General features: G+C 41.7%; 1 protein-coding gene across 2 annotated transcripts in view; it reads left to right on the forward strand.

Annotated features, from left to right (window-relative positions):
* arid4a (AT rich interactive domain 4A (RBP1-like)) overlaps nt 1–16445 on the forward strand; it is a 150143-nt gene that overhangs the window by 76362 nt on the left and 57336 nt on the right. For both annotated transcript variants that reach the window (XM_048600280.1, XM_048600281.1), the window contains exons 9-11: nt 5563–5642; nt 8988–9064; nt 14495–14649. In XM_048600280.1, the coding sequence (XP_048456237.1) occupies nt 5563–5642; nt 8988–9064; nt 14495–14649 (312 nt within the window). The remainder of the gene's footprint in view (nt 1–5562; nt 5643–8987; nt 9065–14494; nt 14650–16445) is intronic.

The following is a 16445-nucleotide window of genomic DNA, read 5'->3' on the forward strand; positions in this document are numbered from 1 at the left end:
CACTATTCTCTGGCACCCATATCCCTGCCAAATTAGTTTAACAATGACACAAGCAAAACACATGTCAAGGACCTCAGTCCCAGCTCTTTAAATGTAACCCACCTGGCTTGGGCAGATGCCATCTGCCTCAGAGCCACTCTCAGGAATCTAAACCCTTCCCTGCACCACCTTTCCAGCCATGCATTCATCGGCTCTATCCTGCTATTTCTGTACTCACTTGCATGTGGCACTGGGAGTGATCTGAAGATTACCACATTTCTGGCTCTACTTGGCACCAACGCGGACCACAAGTTCTGGCTTTTCACCCTCCTGAAGAAAGTCCTTTAGCCGATCTTGACCCTGGCAGCAAGGCGGCAACATAGCATTCCTGGAATCACGTTGGCCGCAGAATCTAGCTAATGAATCCCCTATCACTATTGTTCCTGCTTTCTTCTTTCTCCTGTCCTGTACAGTGAGGTGATTTGTGCCAGATGCTTGGCTTTGACTGCATTCCCTTGAGCCAGCATCCCCACCAGCTTCCAACATGGAAACAGCCTGCCTGTTTCTCTTGGGCAGCCTAGTGGCCACCCATCCTCTTCCTTCCTCCAGTCCTTGAGCTTGTTCAGTGTTTTGATGAAAAGACTTTGCAACCAGAGTCCATAAATATTAGTTGCTGGCTGATTTTTTACAGGCTGGAAGATTTCTTTCGAAGCCCAAAGCTAGGGGTGTTGATTTTTGCCAGAAGGTGTTTTATGGAGCAACGCTGACCCCCTTGACCGATTGAAAATTGTATAGTTAGGTTCAATGCTGTGCTGGTTGTGATCAAGCCTCCTGGAGGAAGGGAAGCTGCCACCATCAAATCAAAGGCTTGCAGTGCAGCTAGCTAATGGTCTATGGCTATACGGTGGTTGAACTGGATGTCATTAGCACATCATCATGTGGTTATCTTTAATCAACCTGTTAAGACATGTACTGACACACCTCTGGAGCAAGTGGGACTTGAGCCTGTGCCTTCTGGCTCAAAAATGCAGACACTCCCGCTGTGCCACAAGAGGTGGAGATGTTGGTGTTGGACTGGGGTGGACAAGGTCAGAAGTCACACGACACCAGGTATAGTCCAACAGGTTTATTTGACAGCACAAGCTCTGGGAGCCTCAGTCCTCCAGGTGTTAGTGAGAGGGGTAGTATCAGTCACAGAATTTATAAGTAAAAGATCAAAGGGCCACACCATTGAGGATGTACTAAACAAACCCAAGACGCTGCTAAATCTTTAATCAGTTAGAAGGTTTTAACTGATTAATATGTATATGTAAATCCTTGAATTTCTTTCAAGTCATAGTTCTGAGAGAACTAAAGGTTTTATCTATGTAAGGAAGAGGTGACATTTTAGGTCAGACAATGTATGTTAGGTGTGAGATCTTGTTTAGAATCTGTTTGTGTTTTGGTTTGGAGCCAGACTGGTTGTATTTCTAAAGTAGGAATTTATAAAACACCATATTGACTGACTGTGTGCTTTTTAAACAGTATAAAATGTATCTGCGAATAAAATTCACTCTATAGATTCCCGTGTGATAGTCAGGCGGGCGGTGAGAGACTGTGTGTGTGTGTGTGTGTGCGCGTGTGTGTGCGCGTGTGTGTGAGAGAGAGAGAGGTGGGGGCGTGGGGCAGAGAGAGTGTCTGTGTGTGCATGTGGGAGAGAAACTGCGTGTGTGTGTGTTTCTGTTTCTGTGTGTGTTGTGGTGGGGTCACCTGTGGTGCGACATGAACCCAAGATCCTGGTTGAGGCTGTCCTCGTAGGTACTGAATTTGGCTATCAGCCTCTACTTGGCTACTCTGTGTTGTTGTGTATCCTGAAGTCTGCCTTGGAGGAAGTTTCCCTAAGGGTCTGAGGCCGAATGTCCTTGACCGCTGAAGTGCTCCCCGAAGGAACGTTCCTGTTTGGCGATTGTTGAGCATTGTCATAGCGTCTGGGGCCTCGGGGCATCCCTGCCTGCAGCGTATGAGATAGACAACATTGACCGAGTCACATGAGTATCTGCTGTGCACGTGGTGGGTGACGTTCCCACAAGTGATGGTAGTGTCCATGTCCAAGATGTGACATGTCTTGCGGAGGTTGCCATGACAAGGCTGTATAGTGTTGTGGTCGATGTTGTCCTGAAGGCTCGGTAGTTTGCTACGAATCATGGTCTGTTTAAGGTTTGGCATTTGTTTGAAGGCGAGAAGTGGAGGCATGGGGAAGATCTTGGCAAAGTGCTCATCGTCATTGATAATGTGTCGAAAGCTGCAAAGAACATGGCATCGTTTCTCCGCTCCTGGGAAGTACTGGATGATGAAGGACACCCTATCAGACATATCCTGTGCCTGTCTTCTGAGGACGTCATTACGGTTTTTCGCTGTGGCATGGTGAAAGTGGCAGTCGATGAGTTGAACATTGTATCCTATTCGTATGAGGGCATCCTTCAAACACCTCAGGTGTCCATCTTGTTCCTCTTCATCTGAACAGATTCTGTGTATGCATTCTGTGTATATATTGGAGTTGTCAGTAGGGGATGCCTTTTTTAATATGTTTCGGGTGGAAGCTTGGAGAAGTGTAGCATCATGAGGTTATCCGCAGGCTTGCCGTAGAGTGGTGTACTGAGGTGTCTGTCTCTGATGGAGATGCATGTGTCCAAGAATGAGACTGATTCCAAAGAATACTCCATGGTAAGTTTGATGGTACCACCACATCATGGCTAACATCGATACCACTAAATGCCAGCTCAAAGTGGAGAGGATCTCCAAGAAGATCACGCGTATCGGTGTAGGCATCAAGTTTCTACAGAAATGCAAGAAAGCACAAAAGATCCCAAAAAAGACTACAGATAACAAACCCACTCAGGTCGACCTACAACATGATTACGCTGAGAGATCTTGCTGTTGCACCTCTCTCAAACTCCTCAACCATCTCGTAAACCAACTCTACGACAAGCGCTATAACCTTGAAATTGAGATGGAGTCGATATTCTCATCTTGGACTCAAGATACAGCAGTACAGTTAAGAGACGCTGCCAAACAGACGAGTCATTGGAGCTACGCCACCTACATGTATACCAAGAACAAGAAACTGGAGCAACTTGACATCACAACCAGCAATGACCAAGTCTCCCCAGTACCACAGTTGAAGACAGTACCAACCCGTGAAAATCAATTCTGACCACACCCTTCAACCAGACAAGATCAAAAGTTCTCAGCCGAGGACTCAATTTCTGCCTCACCACCAAATGGACCCCATTGGTCTCTCAGCAGACACAGGAATTCATCAGATGAATGAGACTCCGGGAATTCTTCCAAGATGTCAGCAACGAGCCCAATGAGACAACCAATGAACCAGATCAGTCGACAGAGAGATCCATGGCAGAGCGGGCAAAGGAGGAGTTGAATTGGACCCCTTCAGAAGGCCGCTGCCCAGGGCTTGACAGGTATCTAAGGTTTTGGAGTAGATCTGTAGCTCAGGTTGTGGGTGTTGAGGTTGGTTGGCTTGCCGAGCTGGGTGGTTGTTCCGCAGACGTTTCGTTACCGTGCTTGGTAACATCCTCAGTGCAGCCTCTGATGAAGTGTGTTTTCCCGCCTGGTTTTTAAACTCTGGGGTCCGTTGCGATGGATTGCCTCACTTCCGGGTTTCCTCCATAGTGGAATGTATATTGCGTCGAGTTCAACGTGTTTATTAATAGCATGCTTCGTGGAGTGCCATGCTTCCAGGAATTCTCATGCTTGTCTCTGTCTAGCCTGTCCCAGGATCTTGGTGTTGTCACAGTCAAAGTGATGGTTCTCCTTGTCCATATGGATTGAGATGAGTGAGTATTGGTTGTGTCTTTTTGTAGCCAGTTGTTGTTCATGTACTCTTGTTAGTTTCCTTCCTTTTTATCATTTAAACCAGGAACATTGCTCGTCACAATGGATGTTTTGGCATTCGACACCAGCATCCCCCACAGTGACGGCATCGCTGCAACAGCCTCAGTACTCCATACCAACAATTGCCAATTTCCAGACACAATCCTACAACTCATCTGCTTCATCCTCAAGCACAACGTCTTCACCTTCGACAACTAGTTCTTCATCCAGACACATGGAACAGCCATGGGGACCAGATTTGCTCGCCAATATTTTCAAGCACAGGTTCGACCAAGACTTCTTTGCTGCACAGAACCTCTGACCATCACTATACACAAGATACATTAATGACATTTTCTTCCTTTGGACTAATGGCAAGGAATCACTGAAACAACTACATTGTGATATCAACAAGTTTCGTCCCACCATTGGACTTAGCATGGAGTATTCTTTGGAATCAGTCTCATTCTTGGACACACACATCTCCATTAGGGACAGACACCTCAGTACACCACTCTAACTGCAAGCCTATGGATAACCTCACGATGCTACGCTTCTCCTAGCTTCCACTGAAACATATTAAAACAGCCATCCCCTACGGACAAGCCCTACGCATACACAGAATCTGTTCGGATTAGGAGGAATGAGACAGACACCTGAAGGTGTTGAAGGACGCCCTCATAGGAACAGGATACGATGCTCAACTCATCAACCTCTTCTTTACACTGGTAAAACCTTTAGTTCTCTCAGGACCATGACTTGAAAGGGATTCAGGGATTTACATATACATATTAACCAGTTAAAACCTTCTAACTGATTTAAAGATTTAACAGCATCTTGGGTTTGTTTAGTACATCTTCAATGGTGGTGATCCTTTGATCTTTTACTTATAAATTCTGTGTCTGATACTACCTTTCTCACTAACATCTGAAGGAGGACTGAGGCTCCGAAAGCTTGTGTTGTCAAATAAACCTGTTGGACTGTGATCTGGTGTTGTGATTTCTGACCATGCTACAAGAGCCAAGCACATCATTCTGTAGGATGGGTAGAACTGGCATTCCTGTTTTGTAAGGGTTTTATTGGTGATGGTCATCTCTGTAGCAAATTATAGCAGTAGTTAGCATTCCAGACCCATCAGGAGACACTTAAGTGTTTATTATCTAGCTGATCTTTGCTTCTGAGAAATTTCTGCAAGGTTGTTGCTGCATCCAGTCATGAGATTACGGTAGCCACCTTTTTGTTGGGCTGTTCATTGTATTTTTAAAACAGTCTGTAAATATATAATAATATACATTCACAATTAGTTTTTATTCCATTTATGACAGTTTGCAGTATAATTTTCTTACAAACTATTCCTCTACCTTGAGGTGTTTAGTTAATCAGAACTGATGTTCAGTACCTAATAACAGAATGTTTATTTCTACAAACAATTTTCCTCCCTCGGTTAGCATCCTGAATCTCCCCCATTACCTCAGCTAGAAAGCATCCCAATGTGAGTCTACATTTGTTTTGGGTTTGTTAGCCAGTTTTAAGATGACTGTAATGGATGTCAATTCCAGTTGAGTGATGAATATCCGAGCATCATCTTGTACTAGCAACAATGCAAAGTGATTTTAAAATATCATCAACTTTTTTTCCCTAGTTTGTTAGCATTTTGGTTTTAGGTTTGGTTTTTACAATCAAGAAAATATATTGTTTGCCTCTTCACGTCAGGTGCTGTCTCCAAGTTGCAGTGATGAAATCACTGTGAAGAAAGACCAGTGTTTGGTGAGATCCTTTGCTGACTCCAAATTGTAAGTGTAAAAATAAAATGTATGGATGCAAAATAAGATGTTAGATTTGAAAACTGTTTGAGTATGTAGATCTGTCACCAAGAGGAACTAACTGTCAAAAAATTCTCTCCTGGTTGTGAATGATGTGTAGCATTGACATTTTAAATAAATGCTGGATTTCATTGTAAAGTGAGACGATATGTTGGTTTTAATGTTTGTTCGAGATTAGATGATGTCTGCAAATCATTTGGAAATATACTAAACTGTGCAGAGGTTTTGGAATGCTTAATGTTTTAACATGTAGTTCACTGGAACTGACTTTCAGGTTGTTTATAATACGTAGTTGTCTTTCATCTTTTAAGTAAGAACCAAATGGATAGGACAAAATTTGATAAATTTGTTTAACGCTTCAATGATTTGACTGTGATAACTTTTAAATTCCATTACAAAAGATTGCACTGCTGTTTACACGAAAATGCTCTGGTTGGGTTCTTCCAATTTTGTTTTTGAATTCATTTGCGGGATGTGGGTGTTGCTAGCTATGCCCATTCCTTGCACAACCGTAGAACTTGAACCCTTGAACCCTTGAATTGCTGCAGTCCATTTAATATAGGTACGCCCACGATGCCGTTCGGGAGGGAATTCTCGGATTTTGTCCTCCCGATTCTGAAAGAACGGTAAAGGGCAGCAGATGCATGGGATCATAATCATCTGCAAGTTCCCCTCAAAGCCATGCAACATCAAGATTACATTACCGTTCTTTCAGAATCGGGAGGACAAAATCCTAGAAGTCCCTCCCGAACGGCATCGTGGGCGTACCTATATTAAATGGACTGCAGCAATTCAAGGGTTCAAGTTCAACGGTTGTGCAAGGAATGCTGGCCCAGCTAGCAACACCCACATCCTGCAAATGAATTCAAAAACAAAATTGGAAGAACCCAACCAGAGCATTTTCGTGTAAACAGCAGTTTTGGCTCTATAAGCCTCCAAAGTTCTTGCCCAGCAGCAGCTTCCAGAGTGGGAAGTCAATGCCTTGATCAACATGCCAACGTCAATTGCCATGCGCAGAACCTTGGAGCAGCCGAGAGGGAATGTTACTAAGGAGCCTTGGTGAATTTCTGCAGTGCGACTGGTAGATGGTGCACACTATTGCTATTGTGTGTCAGTGGTAGAGGGAGTGAATGTTTGTCGATGTAGTGCCAAGTAAAATGGCTGCTTTGTCCTGGATAGTGTCAAGCTTCTTGTTGGTACCGCACTCATCCAGGCAAGTTGGGAGTATTCCAACATACTCCCGATTTGTGCCTTGTGGACAGCCGTTGGGGATTCAGGAGATGAGTTACTTGCTGCAAGATTCCTAACCCCTGACCTGCTGTTGTAGCCAGAGTACTTGTATGACTAGTCCAGTTGAGTTTCTGGTCAGTGGTAAGCTGCCAGGAAGTTGATCGCGGAGGATTCAATGCTGGTGAAGCCATTGCATGTCCACGGATGATGGTTAGATTCTTTCTTGTTGGAGAGATGTGCAGGCTAGGTGGATTGGCCATGCTAAATTGCCCGTAGTATTCAGGGATGTGTCGATTTGGGTGATGGGTCAGGATGGGATGCTCTGAGTGTCAGTGTGGACTTGTTAGGCTGAAGGGCCTGTTTCCACACTGCAGGGATTCCATGAACATCATTGCCAGGGACGTGTGTTGCACAAACATTAGTTGTCACCTGTCAGTGCAAGCCTGGATATTGCCCATATCATGTAGTATTCAGGCACGGACTGCTTCAGTGTCTGTTGAGAATGGTGCTGAACATTGTGCAGTCATTGGTGAACATCCTGACTTCTTACCTTATGATGGAGGGAAGGTCGTTGATGAAGCAGTTGAAGATGGCAGGGCCAAGGGCACTACCTTGAGGAACTGCTGCAGAAATGTCCTGGGACTGAGATGACTGACATCCAAGCACCACAGCAAACTTCTTTTGTGCCAGGTTGGTTCTAACCAGTGGAGAGTTTTCCCTCTGATTCCCCATGACTCCAATTTTGCAAGAGTGCCTTGATCTCGAAGGCAATCACTCTCACCCCACCCCTGGAAATCAGCTGTTTTGTCCACGTTGACCAAGGCATGAGCAGAGTGGCCTTGTGAAACCCAAACTGAATGTCAGTGAACAGATTATTGCTAAGCAAATGCTGCTTGACGGCACCATTGATGACACCTTTCATCACTTGACTGATGGAGATAGACTGAGGGGATGGTAATTGACTGGGTTGGATTTGTCCTGCTTTTTGTGTACAGAACATACCTTGGCAATTTTTCTGGGTAGATGCCAGTGTCATTACTGTTCTGGAATAGCTTGGCTAGAGGTGCAGCAAGATCTGGGGCACAAGTCTTCAGTACGACTGCTGGAGTGTTGTCAGGGCCCACAGCCGTTGCAATATCCAGTGCCTTGAACCGTTTCTTGATATCACGTGGAGTGGAATTAAATTGGTCGAAGACTGTCCTCTGTATTGCTGGGAATCTCAGGGGAGGCAGAAATGGATTGTTCAACTGTCACTTCTGATAGAACATTGTTGTGAATGCTTCAGCCTTAGCTTTTGCCCTCATGTGTTGGGTTCCCCCATTATTGAGGATGGGGACATTTGTGGAGTCTCCAGAATCTGGCATATCTTCAGCAGAACCACAGAGAAACTCTATAGATTGCTGCTTTGTTGTTTGATAATGAACTTTGATGACCGAAATAGCCTTTTGTTGTCTTCATTTTTCTCTATATATGTGTAAGTGCTGCAGTCATTTTGATATTATTCCTTTAAAATAATCTATGTGTAACTTGACAATTTTTAGTGACATAATTGTTAAAGCAGCATTAAAGCAGTTCATTCTCATTGATAATTTAAATATCTGTTTCTAACTCTGACTCTATTAACAAGATCAAAATGACAATTTTAAATGCAGCTTCCACAAAACTGTTCTCAAATTTTATTGGTTTTGATTGCGTTATCAACTATTGTATTCTGACTTGTTTCGACTTACGTAATAGACCATTCCTCATGAATCATTATGTGACCATCTGTTCAGCATGGTACAATGTTCAGAAGGATTTGAAGAGCAGGGTGCTTTAAACATTATCTTGTCATATTTATTATGGTTTGAGCTTTGTTTTCAAACGTAAAGTTCAACAAATAGATTTGAAGTCACACAGATGGTACTTAGATGGGGACAGTTTATTGAACATGAGATAACTGTATTTAGTAATTTGAGTTTTATTACCTTGTAAATAATTTAAACAAAGACTATGAAATTTAATTGAATATCAATCTTATGTGACACAAAGGCAGTGTTCTTTATTTAAAGCTAAACCTTGGTGTCTATCTTTGTAAAACAACAGCTATCCTATAGCAAGAAAAGATATCAGAGAGCTCGACTGGGACAGAGTTTCAAAGCAAGACCCAGTTGTTAAACAAGGTAAGGAAACTCGCATCTAAGGTGAAGTGAATTGCAAATATTTCCCCTTGCATCTTGTGCTAATAGATGTGATCATCATAGTTGAAATGTGGCACTTGTGAGAGTCCTTGCCTGACCTCGTTTTAACAGCAAATCTAAATGTCAAGATGAGAGTAGCAAGGTTGAGCACCAAGTTGTGAAACATGTACTTCTGGTTTGCTGAGCTGTATAAGCTGGAGGTTGGTTCTGTTCCATAAGGGGAATGCTGTGAGAATTTACAAGGTTTTTATTTTAGTGCAGGATTGGTTTTTACCATTTCTAAAGCTGCTTATTGTGCCCTTTCTATTGCGTTGTCTTGTGATTTTAGTTTGAGATGTTGGAGGGACGGTATGGCTCGAAGAATTATCAGGTTTTCGATTTCATAGACTCGGAGTGAAATGTAATTCACATAGGTGGAGTGGAAATCACAACTTTGGTGGCTGATAACTCGGCTGGTGTTAAGTTAAATGAGTTGGGGCATTCTTGGTTCTGTACAGTCAAATTCAAGTTGCATCAGTGAGCAGCTTCAGTCAGTGGTTGCAAGTGAAATGTGAAAAATTTGAGTTTGGATAGATGAAAACGTTTCCACCTGTCTTCAACCTGTTCAACACTTGATGCTAACGCTAAGTTTCCTTCTACCAGCTTTGATGTTCTGTGTTTTGGGAAAAAAATTTCACAATAAGGCATTCTGTTATGGTGTCTGATGATACAACTGTATTTCGGGCAGTTGTGAAGTAATCAAACACAGCTATAAATTTTCTGCTGCAGTGTTTAATGCTGTCCTTAGAATACGTTCATTATAATGCATTTTAACATACTTGCTAATACAGAACAAAAATACTGTGGATGGTGAAAATTTGAAGTAAAATCAGTAAATATGGAATATTTGGATCAGGCAGCATCTGAAGAGACCAAAATAGTGTTTGAGTCGAGGTTGCTGGCCATGTATCAGAACTGAGAAAGCTTAGAAATATAAGTGTTTAGCAAGTGAGAAAGGAGGGCTGGGTGGGATGTGTTGATGAACAACATAAAAGGTCAGTGATTCATCATACTTGCATTCACATCTCCCATTAGACTTACCTTTTGCTTCTTGTCCTTTTGACTCAGCACCACAACTCTTTTGCATTTAGTCTCTCTTGACCTGCACCCCACCACAGACCTTTCTTTTTGTTTTTTCTTCACCTCCCCTTTGCTTAAAAACCTGTTGCATTTATAACGTTTTTCCCAGCGTACATGAAAGATAATATAAATATAAATTCTCTCTCTCCCCTCCTCCCCCTCTTCCCCCACCTCCTGCCCTCTAGCTCTCTCTCTCCAAATACTTCTTGACCTGCAGAGTATCACTAATACTTTGATTTTGTTCCAAAAAAGCTTACATGCTACGTAGTTTCAGGTTTTTGAAGTTTTTATAAAAGAAAAGCACTGATGCTCTTTCCTAGAAGGATAGAGTGGAAAAGTAAAAAAATTATGCTAAACTGATAGGGAGTGTGGATTAGACTATATTTATATAGACTACATAGAGGCTTAGAAGAAGATAAAGTTTGTTTTTACAAAGGTGATAACAGTTCTTGGAGGTTATGCCAATCAGGAAAGGTTGAACAGAATGCCTGAGGCTCCAGTCTTGAGAAAAGAGACTTGAGAGATGACCTGTTAGAGTGCAGGACAGGCATGTTCCTGTGACCAGAATGGCAGGATTTGAGAACTTTGGATGGCTATCAGTTTAGTCAAAAAAAAAGCATACCTAAGGTCTTGGTAACTAAAACAGGCAAAGTCTTTGAAGAATATGGAGAAAGTAGGAACAAGCTCAAATGGGGAGTTAGGAGAGCTAAAAGGGGCCATGAAATATTCTTGGCCAGCAGGGTAAAGGACAGCCGTAAGGCATTTTATACATATATTGGAGCAAGAGGGTAGCTAGGGAAAGAGTAAGCCAACTGAAGGATAAAGGAGGGAGGTTATGTATGGGGCCCGAGGAAATGGGTGAAATTCTTAATAATTACTTTAGATCAGTATTCATCAAAGAAAGGGACATGAGGAATGTTGAGGTTAGGGAAAGGCGTGTGAATATTCTCAGGCAGGTCAACGTAATGAAGGAGGAAGTGTTGAGTATGTTAAAATACATTAATATAGGCAAGTCCCCAGGACCAGGTGGGATCTATCTCAGGATGCTATAGGAGTCAAGGGAGGAAATAGCTAGGGCCCTAACAGATATTTTTGGATCCGCTTTGGCCTCAGGCGAGGTTCCAGAGGACTGGAGAATGGTCGATGTTGTTCCTTTGTTTGAAAAGGGAAACAGAGATAATCCAAGTAATTACAAACCAATGAGCCTGACGTCAGTGGTGGGGAAGCTGTTGGAAAAGATACTGAGAGACAGGATTTATTCATGTTTGGAAGTGAATAGATTTATTAGTGATAGGCAGTATGAGTTTGTGCAAGGAAGGTCGTGTCTCACCAACTTAATTGAAATTTTTGAGGAAGTGACAAGGATAATTGATGAGGGAAGAGCAGTGGATGTTACCTGCATGGACTTCAGTAATCCATTTGACAAGGTATCTCTTGGCAAGCTGGTACAAAAGGTAGAGTCTTACGGGATCCGAGGTGTGCTGATTAGATGATACAAAACTGGCTTGGTTGTAGAAGATAGAGAGGAGCAGTGGAAGGGTGCTTTTCAGAATGGAGATCAGTAACTAGTGGAGTTCTGCTGGGACAAGTGCTGGGACCTTAATTGTTTCTAAATGATCTGGAGGAAAATGTAGGTGGTCTGATTTGTAAGTTTGCAGATGACACCAATATTGTTGGGGTTGCAGATAGTGAGGAGGATTGTCAAATGATACAGTGGAATTTAAATAGATTGCAGATTTGGGCAGAAAAATGGCAGATGGAGTTAAATCTGGACAAATGTGAGATGATGTATTTTGGAAGATCACATTCAGGTGTGAATTATACAATAAATGGCAGAACCCTTAACAGCATTGATGTACAGAGGGATCTGAGCATACAGGTCCACAGTAGCAGTGCCAATGCAGGTGGATTCGTGGTCAAGAAGGCATAAGGCATACGTAGCTTCATCAGCTAGTGCGTCAAATATAAAAATTGGCAAGTTATGATACAGCTGTATAAAATATTAGTTAGGTCATATTTGGAATATTGCATGCATTTCTGGTCACCACACTACCAGAAGGAAATGGATGCTTTGGAGAGGGTGCAAAGAAGGTTTACCAGAATATTGCCTGGTCTGGAGAGTTTTGGTTATGAGGAGATGTTGGATAAACTCGGATTGTTTTCACTGGAAAGACAGGCTGAGATGCGACCTGATAGAGGTCTATAAAATTATGAGAGGCATAGGTAAGCTGGATAGTTTGAGGCTTTTTCCCATGGTGGAAAGGTCAACAACAAGAGGGCGCAGGTTCAAGGTGAGAGGGGATTAGTTTAGGGGAGCAGTGCAAGGAAACTTTTTCACACACAGGGTGGTGGGCATCTGGAATGGACTGCCAGTGGAGGTAGTGGAAACAGGCACGTTAGCAACGTTTACGGCATATCTTGAAAGACACATGAACAGGGGGCAGGGGGGGAGGTGAACAGAGGAATAGAGACCACAAATGGGCAATGAGTAGCAGGTCTAAATAAGGATTAGGAATTGGTGCAGGCTTGGTGCGTCAAAGGGCCTATTCCTGTGCTGTATTATTCTTTGTCTTTAAATGTATGAAAATGTTTGATAATTTAATGACCTACACAAGAAATATTTCCATGTGTTAGGTCCAAGGGACCATGAGTTGAATACTATTAAATTCACTTGGTAAATTGAAGAAAATTCTTTACCCAAAGAGTAATCAGAATGTGGAACTTGTTAGGAGTAGTTCAGGCCAATCTTTTTAAATACACTTAGGGAGATGCTTGATAACTGCAAGAGGAACAAGATAGAAATTTGTTGGTGGTTAGATGAAGAGTTTTGCCAAATGATTGGTTTCAGTGCTGTACATTGCAAGTAGTGCGACATAAATTAATATTCATAAATATGAATATAACCCTTATTATACATTATGTTTATTTTATTCAAAAAATTTAAGATAACAGCCAAAGAAAATTGGATTTATTGGTTTCCTTGTTGAATTCCAGTTAACAGCCAAACCTTCGTATATTTCAAGAAACCGTGTTAACTTAGTAATCTTGTCTTTATTTTTACAATTGTTCGCTATCAAAAAGCTATGTTCCTGCCGAACTTGATATATGTTCTAGTGGATCCATGGTGCTTCCACATTCTAAATTCTGGGAGCATGGTACAATGTACAATGTACCTCCTAGTGATACAGCGCTGAAGAGGCTGTCCATTTTGGTCCATTGTGTCTGCGCCAACTTATGTACACCAACCCCATGTTTCAACATTTGGCCCATAGCCATGAATGTTTTGTCATTTCAGGTCCTCATCCATGTACTTTTTAACGCTAGCGAGGTTTGCCACCTCAACTAACCTTTCAGGCATTGCATTCCAGATTCCCACCACACTTTGGTTTTCCTCAAATTCCTTCTAAACTACTCTCCTGTCCTTCTCCAAAATTATGTCTCCTTGTTATTGACCGTTCGACTAAGGGGAATAACTGCTTCCTGTCCACCCTGTCCATGTCCCTCGTAATCTTATCCACCTCAATCAGGTTCCCCCCACCCCTCAGCGTCTATCCTCTAAAATAAATAATCTCAGTTTTTCCAGCCTCTTTGTCGTAAAGTGCTCCAATCCAAGTGAAACCCTGGTGAATCTCCTCTGTACCTCCTCAACTGTAATGTCAACTATCCTATAGTGTGCGACCAGAACTGTGCACTGTACTTCAGCTGTGGCCTAATCAAAGTTTTGTACAGCTCCAACATATCCATATAATCTCATAATCTGTGCCATGACTGATAAAGGCAAGTGTCCTGTATGCATTTTTAACCACCCTAATAACCTGTCCTGCCACTTTCAGGGATCTATCCCAAGATCCCTTACTTCTATCCATAATCTGTCCATTATCAATTGAGAAGTGAAACTGAACTTGCAAGGAAGGGTTTTTATGAAGTCAATGAGGTCATACCGTTTCTGTTGACAAGATAGCTTGGTAAGGAAAGGATGCAGATTTAAGAAAATTGGCAGAAGAACCAGCTTGGAGATGAAAATATTTTGTACATGATGATGATACAAAATCACTGCCCAGTAAGACAGTAGATTTCAATAGCCTTTTTCAAAGGGAAATTTACAGATACATTAAAAAGTAAGAATATGTGGCGCAATCGGCAAAGAGTGGCAATGGGACTAATTGGATAGCTATTTTAAAGAACTGAAATAGACATCATAGTCCAAATGGCTCTTTCTGTAAAGTGCTATAATTCTGTTAATCAGATATCAACCAAATTAACAACTAACTTTCAAATACCGGTTTTCTGTAGCACTTGAAGAAGCTCACAAATTCTACCAACAAAGGATTGTTCCTGAGAGCTGGAAGGTTGATATGAATGTCATCTTAGAATCCTCCAGCAGTGATGAAGAGGAGGAAGAAGAAGAAGCAGGAAATGATGAGGAAGATGAGGAAACAAAGCAAGAGGTAGGGTATTGCAGTTTTGTCTAATAAACAAATTGCTAGGAGAAAATTGGGGATGAGAAACTACCTTAAGAAATCACCTGCTTTTTTAGAATAACATGTAAATATATAGATGTTTAATCAAAAAATGGCATTTTTCATGGATTTTTCTCCACTCAGCAGCCAAGGTACTTGAAAGAAATTAGGAAAAATAGAGTTCTTGAGAAGTTAACTGGAGTAAATGTTGGTAAATCCTGAGGATCAGATGCATTGATAGCTATCTTTCAAAACTCTACAGATTGCAAAAATGTTCCTGCAGATTGAAAAGTAGCAAATGGAACTATGCTGTTTAAAAAGGTTTTTAAAAATTCTTTTGTGGGATGTGGGCATCAGTGGTGAGGCCAGCATTTATTGCCCATCCCTAATTATCCAAAGGGCATTTAACTGTCAACCACATTACTGTGGATCTGGATAGGCCGGACCAGGTTAGGAAGGCAGTTTCCTTCCCAAAAGGACATTAGTACACCAGATGGGTTTTTCCAACAATCAAGTAGAGGAAGAGGGAGAACGTTAAACTATAGACATATTCTCATGCTAGTTTGATGTCAATAGGGGGAAGATGTTAGAATGTAATATAGGAGATGAAATAGCTGAATATTTACAAAAAGAATGCTAAAATTGGGCAGTGTTAACATGGATTTGTGGAAGGGCAATCAAGATTGAAAGCCTGTGGGAGTTTCTTAAGGATGCTACTTTTTAGATGTTAAATAAAGGAAAGTCTGTGGAAGTGGTGTATTTGGACTTCCAGAAGGTTTTTGATAACACCCCATAGTAAATAAAATTAGATAGAATAGGATTTGGGGTAATATAGTAGTATGGATTGAAAATTGGTTAATAGACAGAAAGCAGAATGTGGGAATAAACAGGTCATTCTCAGGATAACAGACTATTACTAGGGGGATGCCACAAAGATTGCTTCTAGATCCACAGCTATTTGCAGTCCACATAAATGATTAAAATACAAGGGACAATGTCTAATACTTAAAAATTTGTTGATGACACAAAACTAGTTGGGATGCAAATTGTAAGGATGATGCAGGAAGACTTCAAGTGCATTTATGCAAGCTAAGTAAATGGCCAAGAATTTGGTAGATGTATTATAACGCGGAAAAAATGTAAAGTTACTCAGTTGGGTAGGAAAAAGCAATTCGAGAATCAGAATATTCCTTAAATGGTGAGAAATTGAGACACGTTGGTGTCTGCTTGGGTGTCCGAGTTCATGAGCCAGTAAAAGCTAGCATGCAGATGCGACAGTCAATAAGGAAGACAATTGGACCTTCACCACAAACATACCTAAGTGCAGAAGTAAAGACGTCTTGTTGCAATTGTACAGAACCTTGGTGAAACTGTGTTCCTGGAATAGTGTGTACAGTTTTTGTCTCCTTATCTAAGTAACGAGATAGTTGCCACAGAGGGAGTGTAATGGAAGTTCACAAGACTAATCTGTAGAATGGTGTGATCACTTTGAGGATAAAGTGAGGAAACGGAACGTAACTTCTGTAGTGTTTCAAGCAATTAAGAGATATTCTCATTGAAATTTACAGAATTCTTGCCAAGGGGCATTAAGTTCAGCTCTTTCCCCTGGCCCGGTGAGTTCAGAACCAGGGAATGTAATCTCAGAATGAGGGGGAGACCATCAAACATTGAGATAAGAAGGAATTTTTTTCACTGTAGTGGGTAATGAATCACTGGAATTCTGTCCTTCAGCGTACTTTTGAAGCTCATTATTGTACACAATGAAGACAGAAATCAGTAGATTT

This window comes from Rhincodon typus, chromosome 8 (assembly GCF_021869965.1).
Source record: "Rhincodon typus isolate 14 chromosome 8, sRhiTyp1.1, whole genome shotgun sequence".
Lineage (NCBI taxonomy): Eukaryota > Metazoa > Chordata > Chondrichthyes > Orectolobiformes > Rhincodontidae > Rhincodon > Rhincodon typus.